At 40.8% G+C, this 22,735-nt stretch overlaps 1 protein-coding gene across 1 annotated transcript in view; it reads right to left on the bottom strand.

Moving 5' to 3' along the window:
* Window positions 1-20,353, bottom strand: part of RDX (radixin) — a 42,148-nt gene extending 21,795 nt beyond the window's left edge. The window contains exons 1-3 of the mRNA XM_087756142.1: window positions 20,047-20,353; window positions 12,062-12,133; window positions 1,352-1,435 (exon numbers count right to left, since the gene is read on the bottom strand). Coding sequence (XP_087612268.1) covers window positions 1,352-1,435; window positions 12,062-12,073 — 96 coding nt within the window. The 5' untranslated portion in view covers window positions 12,074-12,133; window positions 20,047-20,353. The remainder of the gene's footprint in view (window positions 1-1,351; window positions 1,436-12,061; window positions 12,134-20,046) is intronic.
* Between the last annotated feature and the right edge of the window lie 2,382 nt (window positions 20,354-22,735).

The raw sequence follows: 22,735 nt of genomic DNA, 5'->3' as shown, positions 1-22,735 counted from the left end.
TAGCAAAGGTTGGCAAAAGAGAAGTAACAGCTTGAGGCTTCTGTGCCACAGAATACCATACTTTTCATTTGATGTTGGTTAGACAAAAAGCAGGACAGCCCCTTTCTTCAAGAAGTCTTTGTAAGAGTCATGAAGCCTAATTCTATGTAGAGGCTGAAGATATACTGCTACTGATGTTAAAGAAAGGGGCGGGGGGTAGAAGTGTTAAGAGTCAGACAGTCATTTCAAACAAAAATTGCAAGTGAAATTTCTTTCCTCTAAAAGAAAAAGCTCAGTGTTACAAAACAATAAACATTCTCCTTTCAACTGATATATCAAGACATTTAATCAACTTTTAAAGGTCAATTAAAAGTTTAAGAGTTCTTAAAGAACTCTTTCAATATGTTACTTTCTCTTAATACCTGTCATTACATACTTTAAGCATCTATAGTGGAGTGGACAGAAACGACAGTTCTACTAGACATAACTGTTGATATAGTTAAACTGTTTTTGAAGACTTACTTCGAATATTTCTGCATTTTTAACTAAATGCATACATCTTGTATTTAGATAATAATGTATTTACTGGCTTCTTGAGGAAAAATGAAACGACACATTGACAAGCTTAACATTTTCTAGAACTCTCCACAACCTAGACCAAAAAATTGTTTCAAGATTCTGATGGCTAACATCACACAAAATGAACGTGAGAACAAATCTTTTTAAGAAATCATTTGTTTAACCCTTTTGACTGGCGTACAACAGACACACTATCAAGTGAGAATGTGTAGTTCTGATGGGTCTGCAATCCCTAAGCACATTAAAGCCATCGTTTTCATGTTTCCACTTCGGTTGTTTGGTTTTGCTTTTTTTTTTAAACTTAAATTTCAAACCGGATCATAGGATGACATTACTTTCTAACATTTAGAAAGTGAAAAAGTATCTACAGCTTCCATTCTTGAGAAAATAAAAAAGATGTTAGCTTTCCTTAATGAACTTTTATTGTTACATTCATTGTTAAGTAATGAAAGCTATATAAATTTCTAATACACATAAGTCTAACAATTATATTATAGTTGCAACTATGATGTGATTAGACATAAAAAATACCATTAATTTCAAAGCAGTTCTATATACAGGATTCAGCTGAAGCGTCACTGTTAACCTATTTATGCAGAGCTGTCTTTGAATTTAACACATTCCATCAGAAGTAATGAGGAAGTTCAAACTAACCAAGAGCACACCTTAGATAATGTAAGGAAAACCACAATCTATACACGAAAACACTTCCACTTTCTCAAACCATGCCTTAATACCCACAATAGCTTTATGTGCTTGTACACATACATACACAGACACACACATAAGTTACCTGATCAAAGAGCTGCTTGCCTGTTGTGTTGGGCTGGATAGCAAATTCCAACTCTGCATCCATGGTGGTTACTCTGACATTGATCTACAGAAAATAAAGAAATATTTAAATCATACTGTAACAGTGTAATGCTTCTATATACTGTGATTAGCCTGTAAGAAACAATATACGGTAAGTAAATTCAACAGTTTTAATGGTCTTGTATACAGACAGAACACAGCAGATATAAAAATGGAAAATTTGAATCTGCAAAAAATGTCATCTTTTTAGTATAAAAGCATATTCAGGATAATATTTAACACTAGGTTTGAAGGTCAAACCAGAGAACAAAGTTCAAAATCAATTTAATGGGACAGCTGACATGACTACCGAACACTCAAAGAACACTGGGACATTCAGCTACTGGGCGCTGTCTTTCAGTGGGCTTCCCAAATGCGTGCAAGAGAAAAAGTTCCTAGTCATATACATTATCATTTTAAGGTATTTATTACTTGCCAGTATAAAAAGACAAGCAGCCTCCTGCCCTGCCATTTCTAAAATAAAGAGGTTCAGCGGTCTTAAAGTATATAGGACTAGAGGTTGTAGACCTCAGGACAGACTAATAGCATATTTTTCATCAATGGAAGGAAGAACTATAGAAGTCAGCTCCCCTTAATACTGATTCCATCCAATTCCCTTACCACAAGACTGAAAAGCCACTGCTATTCAATGAACAACTTCTTTCTCCTGAAATAGAGGAGCATTTTCCAGATGACTCCTAACAGTCACTGCTTTTATTTGTTCTAAAACAAGCAGTCAAATATTCCAGGAGATATCTGGACGCCTACCTTACTTGGAAGTACAACAGTCTGTTCCAATTTCTCTTCAACTGGTACACACAGAAGTGAGAATTTTCATGAAACAGAACAAAGTACTAAATGCACAGTATTGTCTTCTCACTGTTAAAACAGTCCTCCATTCCTACTGCCAGGGTATCACATTGTATTTATCTTTAGCGAATAGGAATATAAAGTGTTAAAGGTCAAATCTACTTTGCTATAAATGCAAAAACCAGAAACATGAAACTTATTTAAGGCACACAGATATATTCTAATTTCTCTCTACTATAAAATATGGAACAGGAATAAATTAGGACTTGTATTACAGGTCCTTACGCTACTTGATCTATGCCTGCGTAAACCATTTCCATTAACTATTTCCCTAATTTTGCCACCAGGTGGAATACTTTGAGAACTGAGAGTCTGGAAAAGTCTCCGCAAGACGGGGAACACAAAAGGGAGATCCAAGGTGTGAAAAAGAAAACTGGAGAGAAGTTAGTCCCCGTGCAACAGATTAAGCTTGTTCACTCCTTTCTTTAGTATCAAGGTAAACACTTCGGGCATGAGCTGGAAACACAAGACAAGAGTAGCGGGAGTCTGAGGACCTCTAGGTTATAGACCTGCAAACAAGGAAGATAGCGGGGGGTTAGCAAACTGTTTTTGTGTGCAAACACTGATAAAGAACAAGAGTTGAAGGCTTTGGAATAAAAGATAGTAAACTTTTATTGAAAAAAAAAATAAAAATAGAGGGGGTGTGTGTCAGGAGGAGGGAAAAGAGGTGGTTTTTGCAGATTCTCTCACCCTGCCCATTTCAAGAGAAAAAAATTTGCTTATTCTCTAACAGAACAAGACAATTTAAATAGCAGATCTAACTCACTGCCAGTTGCACTGGTTTAAGTGGGGGGAGTTGCCCCTTAATTACAAGAAGTTAATTTTTCTTTACGCAGTTTTTCAATTTTAAAAACGAAGCCTGCTTAAGGCAGCTACAAGTAAGCGAGTTACAAAGGATAAGGCTAAAATGTAACTTTATTAAATGCCAAAGCACCGGGTTATGTAACAGCAGCACTGCCAGAAGGAGAAGCGCCAGGGAAGACCTACAAAGCACAGCAAGTTCAACTAACCGCAGCAGACTTTTTAGAGCTGCAGCAGAAACTTCTCGCATAAATATCCTCGCAACAAACGTCATCTTCTACAAATGCAAGAATTACTACCTGAGAGTCTACGTCCCTCACAAGAACTAAAACACCCAAACAGTAAAACAATAGATGCAATGCAGAGGCAAGCTGAACACAGCCTGTGGGTGCTGTTTGCTTCTGGAGGTTACTGCCTCAGAGGAAAGCAGAGTGCTATCAGAGCGCACAGCTGCTGCAGCTGCCAGAGACACAAATACACGTTAGGAATACCTGGTCGCTTACGGGCGTTACAGTAACTGCTTAAGTCTTCAGCAACTTTCTTTTTCTTTGAACTTCCGATTAACAGATCACCCAACTGCTAATTAATATTTACACTTTCAGTTCTACCACGACAGTTGCAAATTAAATGCGAGCAATATTAAAATGTTACCTTATATGATATTATTTAAGAAGAGACTTGCAAGGGTAACACTACACTTGATCATCTTCCTTCTGAAGACATTTGGACCAACTTAGATTTTTGGCATACAAATAATGAGCTTTTACAACCTTATAACATTGTTTCACAGCTTCAGTTATTTCTGGGCATGGAAAATAAGGTTACTTTTGGCAAAACCTGAGACTGAGCCCAGAAGGTTTACTTATCTAATCCAAACCTCGATCACACCGCACGCTCTCAACAAAATCAAACCTCTGGTGTCAGTGGCACTGTCTGTAAAATAAAGCTAACCAACTACATTAAGAAGAGTCATGGGGGAAGTTTCCACGTTATCAATAAGGCAGGGAAGTGAGAAAATGCAGGCAGAGAAAGAAGGCCCAGTAAATTCTGCAATGGCCTGTCACTCGTAATCTGCTGTTGGGTATCCAGCTACTTTGAAGCAACACTCCTAACGTGACATTGGTGACAGGGGGAAATTATCTCAACCACAAAATTATGAAGACAGACGCTAATCTGAACATAATTACTCTGAACCAACTTTACCACATGAATACGGGAAGAGGAAGCTCTTGCAATGGTGACAAGAGAAATGGATGAAGGTTTCCTGTAGCGCGCGTCGGAAGGCTACCACTACTCCTACCACAAGACCCATTTAATGACTGCTTTTCAATCTTGCCCTCACCAGGATTGCACATCTTCCTTCAAAACTCAGAAACCATGACCAAGCACTAGACAAGACTCAGGCAATTAGTTCAGCTGCTCAGTCATGAGACAAAGCCCATTCTGCTGCGCACAGGCTCAGGGTAAGAGCTGCAGCAAGTCTCATTTGGCATTCGTGTGTAATTTTGACCGAACTCTGAGTAGATGCCTTTTAAGGATCCTACCCTGGTAAACTAATCAAGACACTCTCTAGGTGGTTCTGCAATTCATATGAGTATGCCTGAACAAACATTATGTTGTTTTGTTTGTTTGTTTGTTTTTTTTAAGGTTAAAAAGTGGCTATATGCAAACATTTTTGGTGCCACAATTTAACAATTTATATCACTTATTACTGGCCTAGAGATCTCTATGCAAATATTAAATGCTAAAATATCATGCGGATCACGTCCAGGAAATACTTTAAAATGCTATTGTAGGCTTAGTAACTGGGTAACTTAGACTTTGTGAATCCTCTGGCAAGGTCCATGTGGTGAGAGATCCTCCCCTCCTCCTCCACAGATCAGGCAACGTCACACCCAAACGGCAGCTCTGCGATGGCAGACAGCACTGGCACCCGGCAGTACAGCACTCCTAGACCAGCCCTCTTACATCCAGCACCAGAAATCACCGACTTAGGCCACTGTGACATACACAGTAAGCAAAAAAAACCAACAACCAACCACAAAACTCCAATGCTTCCAACACCCAACCCATGGAGCTACGTACAGTTTTAATGCAGAGGATATAAGACAGCTTCTCAGCTCCCATTTTAGATATATGACTATACTGATGTTCATCCAGTAAAGCTAGGACATGAAGTGCACTCTTGTGCTGGGAAGAAGGTGCCATTTAAAAAAAAAAAAACCAACCCACAACCCAAAATGTGAACACCTTTAGGGTTTGCCTCTTTCTGGCAGAATTTCATCCTGAATATATTGCCTTTGTGCAACTATATGTTAAATTACATAAGCCAAGGATCTAGAAAAGCACAGGCTGCATTTAAAAGGCCATAATGGAAAAGATAAAAGGGCAGGTTAATGAGTTACTTTAATTTTTAAAAAAAATTCTAAGAGGAAGAAAATGCTTAGCACAAAGTTTTCTTCAGCTGGCTACCTTTAAGAGTGCATTTTATAAACAAAGCTGCTGTTAAGAGAGAATAAAGAACACAGTGAAGTTTAGCACAGCATAGAAAAAAGCCTGCTAGACATTTAGGAAAATGCTACTGCAAAGCTCTATTTTAGAGCATCAAATCTCTGTGTAGAATACCAATACCTACCTCACAGCTTTTAAAGTGATTATTTAGCTTGGCTCATTTGCCTATACTGAACAATGTAAACAAATGGCCGGGGACAGAAACATTTCACCATAAAAGGTTCACCAAACATTTGGAAAAAATTGCTACAAAAAGTATAGTTTTTCTTTATTTCCGACAAAAACACTTTGTCCCAATATCTGGGTATACATACATAGTTTTTAATCTATTTCTAATAAACTTTTCCCAAATAATAATGCTTTAAACCCTTGCATTGTGACAGTTATCTTCTTCACTTTATAGAATCATAAAATAGTCTGGGTTGGAAGGGACCCTTAAAGGCCATCTAGTTCAACCCCCCTGCAATGAGCAGGGACATCTTCAACTAGATCAGGTTGCTCAGAGCCCCATCCAGCCTGACCTTGAACGTTTCCAGGGATGGGGCATCTACCACCTCTCTGGGCAACCCATTCCAGTGTTTCACTACCCTCACTGTGAAAAATTTCTTCCTTATATCTTGTCTGAATCTACCCTCTTGTAAGTTTAAAACCATTACCCCTTGTCCTATTGCAACAGGTCCTGCTAAAAAGTTTGTCCACATCGTTCTTATAAGCCTTCTTTAAGTACTGAAAGGCTGCAATAAGGTCTCCCTGCAGCCTTCTCTTCTCCAGGCTGAAGAACTCCAACTCTCTCAGCCTTTCCTCACAGCAGAGGTGCTCCATCCCTCTGATCATTTTTGTGGCCCTCCTCTGGACCTGCTGTAACAGGTCCATGTCTTTCCTGTGCTGAGGACCCCAGAGCTGGATGCAGTACTGCAGGTGGGGTCTCACCTGAGTGGAGCAAATGGGCAGAATCACCTCCCTCAACCTGCTGGCCACACTTCTTTTGATGCAGCCCAGGATACGGTTGGCCTTCTGGGCTGCGAGCGCACATTGCTGGCTCATGATCAGCTTTTCATCCACCAGCACCCCCAAGTCCTTCTCCACAGGGCTGCTCTCAATCCCTTCATCCCCCAGCCTGTACTGATACCAGGGGTTGCCCCAACCCAGGTGCAGGACCTTGCACTTGTCCTTGTTGAACCTCATGAGGTTCACATGGGCCCACTTCTCAAGCTTGTCCAGGTCCTTGGCATCAGAACTAGCCATCTGAGTTTATCTGTATTTTACCAGACTTCATAGAATCATAGAATGGTTTGGGTTGGAAGGGACCTTAAAGATCATCTGGGTCCAACCCCTCTGCCACGGGCAGAGACACCTTCCACTAGACCAGGTTGCTCAAAGCCCCATCCAACCTGGCCCTCAACACTTCCATGGATGGGGCATCCACAGCTTCTCTGGGCAACCTGTTCCAGTGCCTCACCATCCTCGACTGAAGAAATTGACTTGCTTCAGGATGATTAAAACAGTCAAGGGAAAGGGAAGAACATATACATACTTATATGTGGATTATTCTTTGTGAAGGGAGCAACTGATGTTTTGATAACAAATGTTGCTAATAGGTTATGAGGACATTTGCTACAGCTCACAGAATAGTATTTATAAAAAACAATCTAAAGCAATTTATGTATGAAAGAATTTATCCAAACCAATAAAGAATATAGTCAATGAACATACCTGGAACAATAAACATCAATGTGCATATATTAAAAGCAGGCATTTCATATGGGAATTATATTTTTGTTGTATTCTTCCACTGCTTTGAGGACTTGAAAAAAAATATTTCTACACTTCCTTGTAGTATCTAACTTCAACCCTCCACAATTTAATGGGATATTACACAGTCATGACATTAACCTTTGGACCTATTCTCAAACACAGATACACTCCATAGGATATGCACAAAAACTGACTGTTAGCTTAATAGTCTAATACTTGCTATTACCGTACTTCAGCTGTCATTCGCTGATATTAGTCATGGCACTTCAGCTTTCATCAGGAAGCCCAAAACTGAGTAGGTACCAATATTTAGTCAGAAAGCCATTTAAAATTACATGAAAAAGGTTTCCAGTGGTTTTGCTTTGTTTTAATAAATGCAATATGAATTAGTCACATGTAAAAGCCACAGAAACCAGTCCAATTCTTATAAATAAGAGAATTGCATATAGCAAAAAAAGTTTCTTCCAAGAGTTTCTTCATACTAGTTCAGCTGATTACTGTATCAAGTTTGCATATTAAATTATTTGTGTTAAGGAATAGCAGTGTGTTGGTCCCACTGCTTTACACACTGTACAAATATACACAGCACACTCTCCACATCAACCTCAAAGCAGACATAGGAAGAGATGTAAGAGAAAAATTAATGAAGAAGATAAGGTAAAAAGGTAAGGATTAAACAGCATGAGGAACAGAAGGCTATAGAATAATGGCAAATAGATTTTACTAATAGACAAATCAAAAGAAAGCAGTCCTCCAAACTGACATTGGTTGTCTATTTATGCTGCAGAAATAAATCATATATATTCAAACCATAATTCAAATACTGCACTACACATATCAAAGATTTTCCTGTAAAACACCACCACTCTAGTCAAAAATTAATTTATACACTGTTTCAATTCAACCAGTTTACAGAAATTAACTTGATCTTGTAAATACTAATTCAAATTTTAAACATCAGATTCTGAATAATATGTAGAGCTACTCCTTCCGAATACATGATATCGTAAAATGTTGAAGAAGTCTAAAAAAAGGAATTCTTTTTTAATCTTAAGCTTTGACATCTACCCCTGTTACTACCTAGCGTAATGCTTTCTCTTTCACGCCTTGCAGTCTTGTACAAAAATGCTGCAAGCTACCAGCAAAAATAGCTGATAATTTTAACTCCTGGTATACCCTACAAATGCAACTAATATTTCAGTCAATTAAACCTAATCTTCTTAGCCTATGAAATGATTAACAGTTATGTAACTAATGATGTCTAATTTTAGTTTCTATGTTTCTATTTTTGGTGAAGATGTGGGAGAATGGCATACAACTGAGAAACATTTTGTATCTGTTCTTTTAGGAAGAAAGCACTGAAAATAAGATTCAACAAATTTCCTATTCTTCACTAATCACACTGAAAACAGCCCTATTAACAGCTCCAATTTTGATTACAGCAGCGAAGACCTAATTAAACAAAGAAGTCATCTTTTTTTTTTTAGATGGATCACAACAGAAGCTAAATGAAACTTAATTTTGCACTGCTAGGCAGAACTGAGAATATTAAATCTCAGAACTACTTTGTTTTAAAAGTAGAGGAGATGCTGAGTGAACTGCTTGGAAGAATGGAAAGCCACTTTGTTACAAACAGAGCCAAAGTGAACAGACTTTTCCACTGAAGCAATCAAACAAGAAAATGTTTCAATAATGTATATTTCTCAGACACATATTACCTTAATATATTGTCCTGAGCTATTAAGACACTTTTACCCTTTCAAAACAGCCTTTTCACTCAAGCTATTTAACCTAGTAGCCTCTAAGACAGAAAATCCCAAACACATAAGAAGAGTGACCTTTTACTACCATGTATAAGACCACCGTTCACAGTGGCACGAACCTTATTTCAGACTGAGACTTCTGGGAAAAATGAAAGAACTTTGCTTTAAAATTCAACTATGCCAAGACCTTTTACTGCTCTTCATTTACTTAATTTTGTCTGGAATACTACATAAAACTTTTCAACATGAAAGCAAAAAAGTGAAACCAAAATCTATTCCATTGTTTTTTCTCTGATTTAGTGTTTACTGATTTCATTTAAACCAATCTATAGCGTAATTATTTGTTATGCATAACAAAAAAAATTCATTCCAAAAATGTGGAGAGAATTTACTTATAGTTGTACTGCACAGGTTCACATATTTACAAGACTACCAGATTTTCTGAAAACTATCAATTAGATCATTACAGCAGAATCTGGGGGAAAAAAAAAAAATACCTAAATAGGTCACAGTAATGCAGAGAAGAGAGCTATAAAATAACACTGTCAAAAATCTCACCAGTTATGTTAACTGGGTTTTCTTAGGTCTTATCCATGATTATTTCATTGTTTTTCAGGTTAAAAGACCTCCAATAATAAAACTACAGAACACTGACAGTCTTACTGCAACAGCTGTCAAAAATAAAGAACAAGGAGTTGAAGCACAAATAGCTTCCGGACTAGAAGTACATTTAGTTATTGTGGATTGTCTTTAAAGACAACTGGAAAGAGCTACAGTGAATGTCCAGAGCAAGAGACCTTCTACAGTCCAGTACTATCAAACCCTAGCAGAACAGCAAGACTCTTCAAAGAACAATGTCGGATTCATTAAACATCACCAATGACTAGGCTCTTACAGTCTCCAAAGAAGGGGGGGGGGGGGGAGGGAGGAAGCTCCAAAGTGATCTAAGAAGCAACCAGAGCAAAATCTGAGGCTTGATTTTTATAGGGAAAATTACTTTATCTTTGGCATGTGTGCTACTTCTCCATTCACTGATTACCAATTATAATTACAGCAACCTGTAGTTTACAGGAAGAAATCCATATGACATTTTTCAAGAAATGCGATCAATTTGATTTCATTTCTTAATGGCTCTTTTCACTTTGCTTCCTTCTAAGACGTCACACATGCCTACATCATCAGGAGACATACAAGAACATCCCAACATGAGAACTCTTTATATAAAGCCTCTCATAAAAGGAAAAAAAAAATTATCTCATCTTTGACATGAGTCCAGCTTCTTTCCTAAGATCTGGTAGCTAATTTCCATTCCTAGCGTGGATTGTGAGCTCTTCCAACACCCCTACAATCTCAGTTCTAAGGATATTGCTTTTCTTCTGAACAACCCTTAAACTGTATTTCCTACGATTTTCTCAGATCCTTAAAACAGAGGGAACCCTACCTGCCTAAATTTCATGGTTCCAATCCCAGAATTTAAAAAGAAGTAACCTCACTCAGGCTGTCTTTTTTTCTAGTCATCACTTCTATGACTTCATTGCTCTGTAGCTGCATGAAGTTGGGGGACTCAGAAATCACACGGGCTCACAGTGACTTTTTGCCTTATTCTTAAAATTCAGTTTTCCAATTGAGAAGCTCTATCAAAGGCACTACTCAATTACCATAGCCAGGGCTCCAAAAAGGTCAGAAAACTGCATGCTGCTAATTCATTTTCCTGCCCTTAATTGTGCAGCTTTCTGTAAGAAGGGGGCAGGATACAAATAACTACTTCCAACTTCGGAAAGCGCTAAGATATTGCTCCCAATCCACAGGGGGGAAAAGAAGAAATTACAGAAGCAATATGGTATGGGCAGCTGGTCAGTAGACCAACAGCAAAACTAAGAGCAGAACTTCTAGCCCTTGAACAGTCCCATGGTCACATTATTCATTAAGCTGTATCAGTTGCAAATACTGCTATGCAATGCAGACTGTTTACGCCGGTAATTTCTGATTAATAGCAAAAACCTTTTATACATCTATGTATAGGTATGTCTATGTGTACACACACGCACACAGACATATTTACTCTTAGTAATAGATCTGCCCTACTCCTAATCTACTACCTCAATGAAACATTAGCAAACAAAGAAAGCCTGAAGGCTACATAAACCAATTGAGTTGAATACAAATAATCTCCCCTGACAATTTGGTTCCCTTTCTGAATGCTTTGCTCACTGCATACAAGGGGAAGAGACAATCAAAAGTCATGGCAGATGAAATCCTAAGCAACCAGTATTACATCAACAGCAAAAGAATCAAGCTGCTGAATAATTATTTCCTCAAATAATTCTAGAACTATTATCAAAACAAAAGTTGGAGACTTCCCCCCCGACAGAAAGTAGATAACCCCTTATCTTAGCTGAAGTGAGATGAATAGGAGACCACAAACATTGCTTATTTCCTCCCTTCAACACTTACCTTTTAGGTTATACCCTCTACCATGGTAAAACTACCACCTAACTTAGTGCTGTTGCTGTCACAGACACTTTACACGTTATCTTCCCCTGCCAAATCCTGCAGCCAATCCTTCCGCTGATTCTCACAGACGTTAAGTCAGGCTCAAATTATGCCTCCATTAACCACTGTATGTCATCTCATCTCAAAGTCAACAGTTCCTGAAAAGTCATTCCTCCTGCCAGCCAAATGGGCTTTAAGTTCATTGTGGTTTATAAGTACTGCCCCATCTCCAAGTACACTCCATGCAACTTGCAGTACCAAGCTTTCTTGATCTTTTTTCACACGTTGGTATTAAACTCTCTCAACCCCAATTGTATATTATCAGATCTTAGGAAATCTAGAAAGGGCAGAGTCAAAACAACTAGAGCTGTTATAAGATCACCACTCTAAAATGTGAAAACCCTGTTAGATTTCATATGAGTAAGCTCATCTTACTTAAGATGAGAACAGCTACTTACTGGTTTCGGCATTTTTCTTGTTTTCTTCAGTCTCTTGTCCACTTAAGTCTTCTACAAACTCTTTATCCCCTTCTGTCAAAAACAAAATTAAAAGGGTTGTTTTTAAATTAATCATAACAGAGTTCATGTACATCACAGCAAATAGTACAAATTCCAAAGCAGCTAAACAAGTGCTCTACATGTACAAAATACACTTCTCAGTAAACAACGTAAAAAGCAACTAAGTTAGCCAGTACCAGAATCTACAGGTCTCTAAGCAGTAACCCCCTTTCTAGCTTTTGTAGAATAATAATCCACTAATGTTAGAATAAAGAGACAACAGTTCCCCTAGTGCAACAAATTCTTTTTAAAACGTTTGATATCAGACATCTTCTAGTATTAAAAACCTTTAACATTATTTGCAAGGAAGTAAAATTTGTACAAGGAACTCCAAAGCTGCAATTTAATCTGTCAACTCTAGTCAAACTTGAAACATCATGGAAACAAAGAAAAATCCTAACATAGTTTTAAAGCATCGAAATTGTATTTCATGTTTCTCTCAGTGAAGGAATGATACGGTCATTTTTCCCAAACGAAGAGAAATGCAAGTACACTGTCACAATAAAAAAAAAAAAAAGGAAGAAAATCTGCTCTGGTTAAAATAATAGAGCTTTTTTTTTTTTTTTTTTAAGCAGAAAGGTTGCAAATTATGTCTACATGGTAATGAAACTATTCACTATTGTGTTGTGTTCCAAACAAGTTTTTATGCCTTGAAAAAAATAAGCTTGCAATGTTATTGGTAGATAGCATCCTGCCTCCTTTTCAGTTCACTCTAACTCAGAAAGAATAAGCAGCTAGTCACCTTCTTGCACACTTCTAAAGTAATGACTTCCATGAATCAGTCCTGCCGCTGGTCTGCAAAGAGTACCAAAGGTGGCATTGCCTTCAAAAATAATATTAAACTGGAATTATAGTTATACTAAGAAAAACGAAAGTGACATACTACTCTGAATAATCCAAGATTCCAGTATAACAACTCCATGATTGCATCAGATTAATAAAATTTTCAGAAATGCTTTAAAATATATATAAAGGAAAAAAGCAAAATGTTTAGAGTAATTCATTTATCAAATGCAAACATTTTTATAAATGATTTCTCATTCATAAAGAAAATGCAAATATAAAGTAGTTATACATATATTACAAAAAAGTTATTTTCCTTGCTTCTTGGCAATAAAAAAAATCAGTAAATATTAGAAACATTTGCACAGCAACCTAAGATGCATTAGTATTTAATTTTTATTTCTTTTTCTAATCTATAGAGATGTATTTGAAAAGAGGAAATGGAAAAAAGAGATAAAGGATGAAAACAGAATTTAATAAGTCTCAGTGTTGCTGGCTGGTAAAGAAAAATGAGTGTTAAGACTAAAGATTGCAGAAAGAAAGATCGAATGGTATAATGCAGATATGGAACAAATTTTGTTTAATGAAAAAACAGCCTGAAAAAATTAAAACAGTATCTTTAAGTTATATTCATTATGACATAATTAATGTAGCACAACTATAAAGTTACAATACTATGTTTACCTAACATAAAGACCATCACATTCCAGCAGATTATTTTTTTAATCATGGAAGATATTCTAAAGTATTAGACAGTATCAGTAAGACTACTATTCTAAGATATTGTTCAATATATTCTTGAAAAATATTAATATACTTTTCCAAAATTCCCCCCACACCTTTTTTTTTTTTTCTTTTAAGCCAAAAGAGCTTTCGGGGGGGGGGGGGGGGGGCAGGGAGTTTGTTTGGGTCCTTAGGACACTGACTTTTGATAAAATTCAATAGCACATTTCCAGTTCACAGAAGAGACTGCCCCCTCTTCTCCCCTCCTTTCCCTAATGTACTCCTCAGAAAAATTCAAAAGAGTAATAAAAAGCAAAACAAGCTTGGCTCTAATATCTGCTAACAGTAAGCAGGATTCCGAGCTGTAGTAATCCCTGTGTTCACCTTTTTGACGGAGGCTCATTGCTTGCAAAAATGAAGGCAGATTGAAGCCCTAGAGTTAAACTCAGTTAATTAACGATGCAAAAGCTGAATTAGATTCTCATCCACCATTGTATAAGCGTGCCAACTCAACAGTACTAAAAGAAATAGAAAGTAGCACAACTATTTTTATGTGCCTGTAGTTATATTAGCACTGACGAGAAGGGGTATGGTAAGATGACTGATAAGTCAGTCCAGTCGCCAGGAGACAAATGAGAGCATATGGCAGAAGGATGAGATCTGTGTCATCCACTGATTACTCTCTCAGGTCTTTCTAAGAGAGACCATGTCTATCACCTTCTAAAATGCCTGTCATACCCTCACGTGTTTTATCATTGCAAATTCTTCCATAAATATGTCCCAGCTTTTTACTTTGGGTTTTATCCAAACATTTTGTTATAAACTACTATCAACTAACCCTAAATTACTTATTTGAAAACATGTTTGAAAACCTTAAGGTAATTTTTAAAATCAGAAACATGACTACAAAGTTTTATAGGATAATTCTATGTCATCAAATCACAATTGGTAGACATGTAATTTAATTTAGTTTACAGAATTAACATTTACTGTTCGCATGCAATAAAACACAGCTATCAGCTAAAAGTAAGAATCCTCTTGTGCAAAGCTCAATAAAAATGAAGTCTTACTGCCAGCCCCACAGATCTCATGGGCCTGATAAATTATCACAGGACACAAGCAACAGGAAAAAAAAAAAAAAATCTATGCAATACAAATAATAGCCCAGGTGTTTTTTGTTGAAGTGTTTGTTGTAACATCTTTTACTAGAGTAAAAAAAAATTCTATCATTTCTTTAAAAACAAAAATTTAATAAATTCAGAGCCAACTATGCTGAAACTTGTTTTTATTTAGATCATAAAGACCTTGTGCCATATTATAAGGGAAAAAAAAACCCCAAACTCGACAGATAGGGTCTGCAACTTAAATTCATTGACCGTTGTTTCCATTTTATATATAATGCAAAAAACAGCCTGTGTCTATATGGTTTCATACTCAAAATGTTATGCAATTTCAAAACAGTATATTCACAAAAAAGCATTGCAACTAAGTATTATAGGTATACAAAAATCAATAAGTTCCCAGATCTTAAAATTGTGCAAAATTTGAAATCAAATAAGCATCAAATAGAAAAATAACACCGTATCTTTCCCAATTATTGGCACCAGCTAAGATTAAAAACAAAACAAATATAAGGAAAATATTTGGCCAGAAGAAAAAAAAAAATCACTACCAAGCAAAATATTGTGCATCTCCACTATTATTACTGGAGTGGGAGTTCACTTCTGCTACTTAGGTGTTTCCAATAAATTTATAGTTAGTGGATGCAACCGTACGAGTTTTACTAATTTTTTATCTTTGAAACAATTAATTACTATACTTACTTTTATCTTAATACTCATGTGAAATGGCATTGTAAATATAGGGAAAAAAAACAGGCAGCTGGGATTGGGAACGATATCCCTGTTGCTTCCTGCATTCTGAAACCAGCTTGTGACCTACTAGACATAAAGGCTCATCCCTTTGGCATTTCAATTCCCAAAGCTGCCTCTTCCAAGTCAGGATTAGCAGGGCTGTGACTCTGCAGAGTTCCTACTGCTACAGCCCTCCAGACCTCAAGACCTTTGCAGCATATGCAGTCATCTGGACTCTGGACCAAATCGCCAAAATATCAGCAGGCTCCACATCACAAACAAACAAAAACTCATCCAGAACTTCAAGAATTCTCTTGAAATGCAGAACTGTGACTTCAATTCATTTCACTACAAGGCAGTTACGATTTTTAAATCGGTATCATCCATGTTTCCAGTTATGCCACGGAAGCCAACAAATAAAGCAATTGTTGAAAGATGACAAAGAAAGCTTTCTTCAGAAAATGATGGTGCATAAAATGCTTGATGCCAAAATTCTGTCAAATAATTTATGCAGCAGCTGTTTTCAAAAGAAACATTCATACACACAGCCATGGGTCTGAGGTCAGGTGAGGATGGGCTAGGAGGCAGAAGGCTTGAGCAGGACGCCTGACTGGCAGAGAACCAGCCCTCAAAAGCAGGATCCCTACCTGACAGCTTAGGACCTTCTCTCAGAGGCAGTCTCTTCAGCAGTGTGCCTCCTAAGCTCCAGCAAGAGGAGCATCACCTATATTCCTACATACAGATGGCAGGGACCACAGAGCTTTAGCCACAGCAATACAAATAACTCATTTCTTTACAGGAACTTATTTAAAATTAATATACTTTTTCATTTCAAAGTCTTAGACCATTCCGTTTTTTGTGATACCTAGAAGTTTTACATCTTTGGGGAGGCAGCAATAGGCAACTTACAGGCCACTGTACCTGACTAACTGGTCTCAGCTTTCTACAAAAACGCCTCTCTATTCCAAAGCAGCCTGTGAATGCCTGCAGGGCAATCATCTTTTACTCTAACAGCTCCCTAATGACACACTTGCTGCCGTCCAATAAAGAAGTTCATTTGCCACAGACTTCTGCGTACGTCTTTTTCAGACAGACAGAGAGGTCGTCTACACAACTGTCTGCGATGAAAGCAAACCAAGGGGGGAATGAAAACAAGCCATCTATCTCACAAAAAAGGAAAAAGAAAAATAAAGAGCTGAATTCTATATCTAACACGCAATAATTGAGATTTGATCAGTGCTAGATATCACATGCAGAGTATTACATACCAACTGGGTTTTTTTTAGTACTGTATCTTTAGCTTCTTAAAACCACAATTTCCCCCAATCCACCCTTCCCCGAAATACTTGAGATAGGCTTGCTGTCTCTCTGAAAAATAATTGCAATGTAACCAATACAATTGTTATGCATTAAATATATTTATCGTTAAATATATTTTGAAGAGTGAAGTGTTTCTTCCAAACTGGAGTTCCTGAGAACTTCAGAAGTACAAATGAAAACTTGGGAGTTGCCAACACAGTAGTTAAAAAGCAACACAGACCAGCCAAAGAATATTCCTGCAATACTTGCAGTTTTACCAGTTAATAAACTGGTATTCTATAGATGTGCTATACAATTTACATAGTTTATATTTATTAAGTTTAGTAACCTTACTTCAAATTTTAGCTTCAGAGTACCCACAACTGCACTACTGGAAATAACTCAAAAATTTTGAAGAGTCCTTCAATGACAGGATGGCCAATCTTCCCACGTGCATCTGATATACAAGCAAAGATGGAAATTAAGAAGCGTGACTGATGCAGGTACTCTGTTGTTTCAAGGTGAAATAAACTTTTATCTAAAAATACAGTTAGCAAAGAATTATGACATAACCAAAATTCTGGGTACATCCCATTTCAAAAGCAGGTGTTATATTTTCTGAATAACGCTGTTACATCTCTTAGAACTAGTTCCATAAAATAAAGGAAACTTATGAACATGAACTGGCCCCTCACATCAGTCTCCACATACACCAGCTAGAGTTCTTAAATCAAATGTTCTAGTGTAAAGATTAACAACTCTCTTTCTGGGCCAATGTAATATTTCTTTTTCCTTGTACTACACGACTTGAAGGTTTCATTTCACAGAGTGATTAATAAATGCCTAAAGCAGAAAGGAAAAAAAAAAGTTTTTGAATTCAAAGCACAGCTAAGAATTAGGTACTGGTAAAGTTAGCCCACAGATGCAGCCCTTCAATGTTGAAAGGAAAGAGTTTACCTAGGCCCCTTCAGCTCTGGAGTAAACTCGCTGAGCATGCAAGATACGCTGAGTGCTGCTTTAATGGAGCAGTATCTTTCAACAATCAGGACTTTCTTCAGAAGTTTGTGTAAAGCTTTGTTTACATTTACAGACTTGAAAATCCTCCCTTTCCTCTACTCCCACAGACTCCGAATGCAACACAACGTGATAGGACAGCTTTGATGTAAATATTTAGCATATCCAATAGAAAGAAGTAATGCCTTAAACAACTTCCCTCTTCACCTCTGCCAACAGAAGTGCCCCTTCTCAAAAAGCTAAGCAAGGTTCTTGAAGGAGAAAGGCCGTATACCTATCCCGGCAGTGGCTAAAGTAACCTTCTTTATCAGGAACTGCCTTCTAATATCATAACCTCTACACTTACTCCCCTCATTTTGCTTCTTCTAGATGGATCCATATTTTCACTCTCTTTATGGCTTTATCTAATTTTCTGTGAACAAACTTTTTTTCTGGCAGCTTGATTATCATCAAGCCCTGCAACACTCTCTACTGCAATGGCAGAAATAGTCAGACCAGAACTCTCTGTCATCTCTACAAACGCTTTTACGCCGTTTCTTTCAGTCAGCATGCAAGGAAAGCTCTCTGGACAGCTCCTGACATGTCACACCATGTCGTTTGCTGTGTGTTTTCTAAAGCTGTTTGTTGTACTTTTGCTCTCTAGTCTCCCAACCTGATGGAAGAGCTGTGTCACTTCGGCACAAAGCTTGGAAATATGCCACTGCCTTGCAACTGCCATTTGCTGGGAGGCTGCTTATCTGGGAACATTGCACTGACTTGCAGTTTATTTTTCTGATATTCCCTCTTATGCTGAATCAATAGATCAATAGAGACAAGTCTTATAATTCGATAAACAGACACTACTTGTCTCTTATCTTTAACGATCACGAAAACTACCTCATTGCAGCAGCCATAACGTTACTGTATACCAGCTCCACGTCTTCCCTTGCAACACACGCTGCCCAGCAGCTTCGTGCCAAGGCACTATATAAGAGCTGAGAGCAACAATGGTATTTCTATGGTCTTCTCAGTATGTGAAGTGCTGCGCAGGCAGATGCATCCTCAAAACGTTTCTGTGACATAAACGCGATGACAAGCATCTCTGATGAAAACAAAACAGAGCAAGATGCAGGGACACGTCTGAGGCCTGATACAAACCAGTCACAAAGACAGAATTAATTAAAACTCAGAATTGCAACTCCCATAACTCAGTTAAAAAAAAAGGCATCTTTTTAAAAGCCTGTACCAGAAAGAGGAACGTGAAATACTTGTCTAGGGTGTTACACAGACTGGAAAAGACAGCTTAATAGCACCTTATAACTGATGCGAGTAGTTGTGTTGGCATGGAGTCCAAAGAGTTATTTTTTTCCATTCGAATTAAGAAAAAACTGACAAAAGAGAAACGAATTCCACAAAGTTGAAACTAAAACCCCTTATCTGCGCTAGACTTTAAGCGGCAAGGTTCATCACAAATGCCCACGACTTGTGCAAAACATTAATCCATTCAAAAAAACAATGCACAAAGGCTCATTCAGGGCCGCTGTGCCCATTACGTCGGTCAGTATTTAAGGACTGTAAAAACGTGCATTTGTTGAAAACAATAGACAGCAACAGATGCTCCACAGAACTTGTTTATGAAGTAATTCCTTATTATTCCCCCACACCGCCACAGCCAGCCGGCCGACCCGACTGCCACATGTCTACGGTCACCTCAAGAGCCACCGCGCTGGGGGAGATGAATAATGCAGCGGGGGCTGCGCGGCTCGGGCACGCCGAGGGCGCGCTCCCGGGGCTTCCCCAACAAAGCGCCCGCCCGCCGCCCCCGCCCCGGCGAGCCAGGCCCCGCTCCCCGGCGGCGGCGGCGGGGTCGGCGAGCCAGGCCCCCCCCACCCCCCCGGCGGCGGCGGGCGTCGCGCCCCGGACCCGAGCAGCGCGCTGCAACGCCGCGCCGCCGCCGCAACAAGTCGCCCCGCTGGGCGCTGGTGCCCCCCTCCCCGCCCCCCGAGGGCTGCGGGCGGGCTCCCGCCTCAGGCTGCCGCCAGCGCGGCGGGGGAGCGGGCCCCCAAGGCCGCGGCCCGCCGCCCCCGCGCCGCCCTCCGGGGCGCCGCGGCGGGGGAGACCCCGCCCCCGCTGACAGCCGCCCCCGCTCCCCTCGCCTCAGAGCCCCGCGGGGCCGGCGCGGCCCGGGCGGCCGCTCCCTGTGCCGCCGCCTCGCCTCGTCTCGTCTCGTCTCACCTGCGGCTCCGCTCCCCCGCGAGCGGGGCGGGCGCTCCGCGGCGTCGGGCGGAGGGGGGGGGACGAGACCCCGGGGCAGGGTGCCGGGCGCGGCGCTCTCCGCTCCTCCTGGGGCAGGGGGCAGGGCAGGGCGGCGCGTCCCCCCCCGCCGCGCAGCTCCCCCCTGGCAGCGGGGCAGGAGGCGCTGCGGGGCCGCCCCGTGCTGCTCGCGCCGCCGCCGGGGACGAGGCGCCAAGCGCGGCCGCCGCTGACAGCTCCGCAATATGGCGGCGGCCGCCGCCGTTCAGATTTTCCCCCCCTATCAGAGGCTGCTCCTGCGCCCGCACTGCGCATGCGCGGCGCCGCCGGGCGTGCGCGTCGGGCGGCGCGAAGCCGCTGCCCGTAGGGCCGGCGCTGGCGGCGGGGGCGTGGGGGCCGGCGGAGGGAGCCGCGCTGCGGCCGTGAGGGGGCGGTGGCTCTCGTTGCGGGGCACGGAGGGTGAGGGACCGGAGCTGGCGTGGGGGGCACAGCGAGGCTGAGGGGACGGCGGCGGGCGCCCACCCTGTGAGGCGGCGTCCGGGGCGCGGCGGCCCCGAGGCCCCTCTGCACGGAGCTTCCCCGCGTCCCGCACGGCCGGGCTGAGGCGGTGCTCGGAGGGGCGAGTGCCCCGCGGACATCAGCCGAGCCCGGCCCTGCTCGCGGAGCGCTCCGCTCACCTAAGTGAGGAGAAGATGAGGGGAAAGAGCGCCTCCGTTAGCCCAGCTGGGCGGCCGGGGGGAGGAGGTGTCCGTAACGCCTGAGGAGGGCGGGGGAGCTGGCGGCGTGGGGCCGGGGCGCGGCGGGAGAGGGCGGCACGGAGCGGGCCGGCGCCGTGCCCGCGGCCGGGGGAAGCAGCCGGCGGGGTCGGGGCTCGGGGCGCGGCGAGCTGGGGAGGCCCAAGCTGCGGCGGCTGTGAGAAAGGGGAGGCCCTCAGAGAGAGCGCGGAGTGCGGTGTGAGGGGAGAGCGCCGACCCTGCTCCCCCCTTCCGTCGGGCCGCAGGGATGGGGCCCTCGCGCCTCTTCCATCGCTCGGGTGGGGGAAGGAGTCACACCGGGGGATGGCATCACGCTTTTTTTTTTTTTTTTCATATACATATTTTTATTTCTTCATATACAATCCCAATGGGGATGGAGAAAAAACAGCACTGAGAAGACTCCTGCAGGACGGAGAGGTTGAGGCAGCGCCGGCCCCCTCTGTGCTTTTGCAGTTTATTTTTGTTTGCGCAAAGCGAGGCGCTCCCTGGGCCCGGTGGCAGCACCGGCGGGGAGGCCGAACGGCAAGGCTCAGGGCAGAGGGATCCACTTCAGCTACCGGCTCTGAGTCACGCAGCTGCTATTAATACTGCTCGCCCTCCGGCTGGCTGATAAAGAAAGAAAGGTTGGGGGAAGAACTAAGAGGAATTTTCAATTAAAGCTGCTTCAGAAAGAATAATAAGAACATTTTAAGATGAATCGGAGGTGGGGAGAAGGGGAAGAAGGGGAGAGCAGGCTGGCAAACAACGAGGAATAATCTACCAGAGAATCTGTGGGAGCCTCACTGACCAAATTTTTTTCAACTTGTTTGGACAAAATTTAGAGAACGTTGCGATAACCTAGATGACTACGTAACACAAACTATCATGAAATTAAATTGAATTACATAAGCTTGAGTTTAATTGCTTCTCCTAGAGGCATTTAATGAGCTTAATCTGTGATGATTTTACGCATTTCAGCGTATATTTCAAAAAGGCATTTCTCTCGCAGTCGTCACCACAGAAGTAGAGGTGCATTTTGCTTCCAAAATAGTCCATTGCGAACTGGCTCAAATACAGGATTATTGCAGAAGGGCATCTTTACTAGTGTTGATAGCCTGTGGAAGAAAGTTCCTTTCAATTGGTGCATTATCACCGTAGGATATGCTTTATCTCTTATCCTGTTACATGAAGAACGTTATTGCTCAAAAATGTCAAGGTAAATAATAGTCTTATCTTCCTTGTCAACAGTATAATGTGGTTTTCTTCTCACCTTGCTTACTTAACAAGGTGTAAAATTGCAATTTGTCTGATAAAACAGGGCAGTAAAAACAGAAGTGTAGTTAGAGATCGTATTCCTTTTAGCCATGAAACTGAAACTACAGAAAGAACTACAGGCAATAAAGAGAGCTTTCAGATACCCATATCAACTTAAATTACACAGTTCTTTAAGAGGTAGGCTGTAAAGATAAAGTTAATGATAAGTAAAGGTTTCTGAAAGTAAGACTTCCGGGCCAATGCTTCTCTTCTTTTTTCAGTGCAACTGCAGAGGCATAAAGCGTCAGTCTGTGAAGACCCAGTTGTGTGTTAGGGTCTACTTGTATTAAAGCTAAATGTACAATCCAAGGGGCATTTACTGGACAAGGCATTTTGGAAAGGAGAACTAAGGAAAAAAACACATTGAGGAATTTATCATTTTTTGGCATGTTAAATGATATGCAACACACCTTTATCCTCTAATTCAGGTAAGATTTATGCCGTCAGCAGGGACAGAAGTGTAGTTCTGCCCATACCGTGCCCCTAACATGAAAAGTTATGCATGGACTTAGCCTACGAGCCTGGAAGCTAGCCACCCTGTCTGGGAATATTTATGCATATGACTCAACACACACATACTCATCTATTAATATGTTTACAGAAGCAGGCCTTACATAGTCTAA

The sequence above is a fragment of the Nipponia nippon genome, unplaced genomic scaffold (assembly GCF_047370975.1).
Source record: "Nipponia nippon isolate SJK-2023a ecotype South Korea unplaced genomic scaffold, ASM4737097v1 scaffold_2, whole genome shotgun sequence".
In the NCBI taxonomy this organism is placed as follows: Eukaryota; Metazoa; Chordata; class Aves; order Pelecaniformes; family Threskiornithidae; genus Nipponia; species Nipponia nippon.
This window is presented reverse-complemented; position numbering and strand designations above follow the sequence as displayed.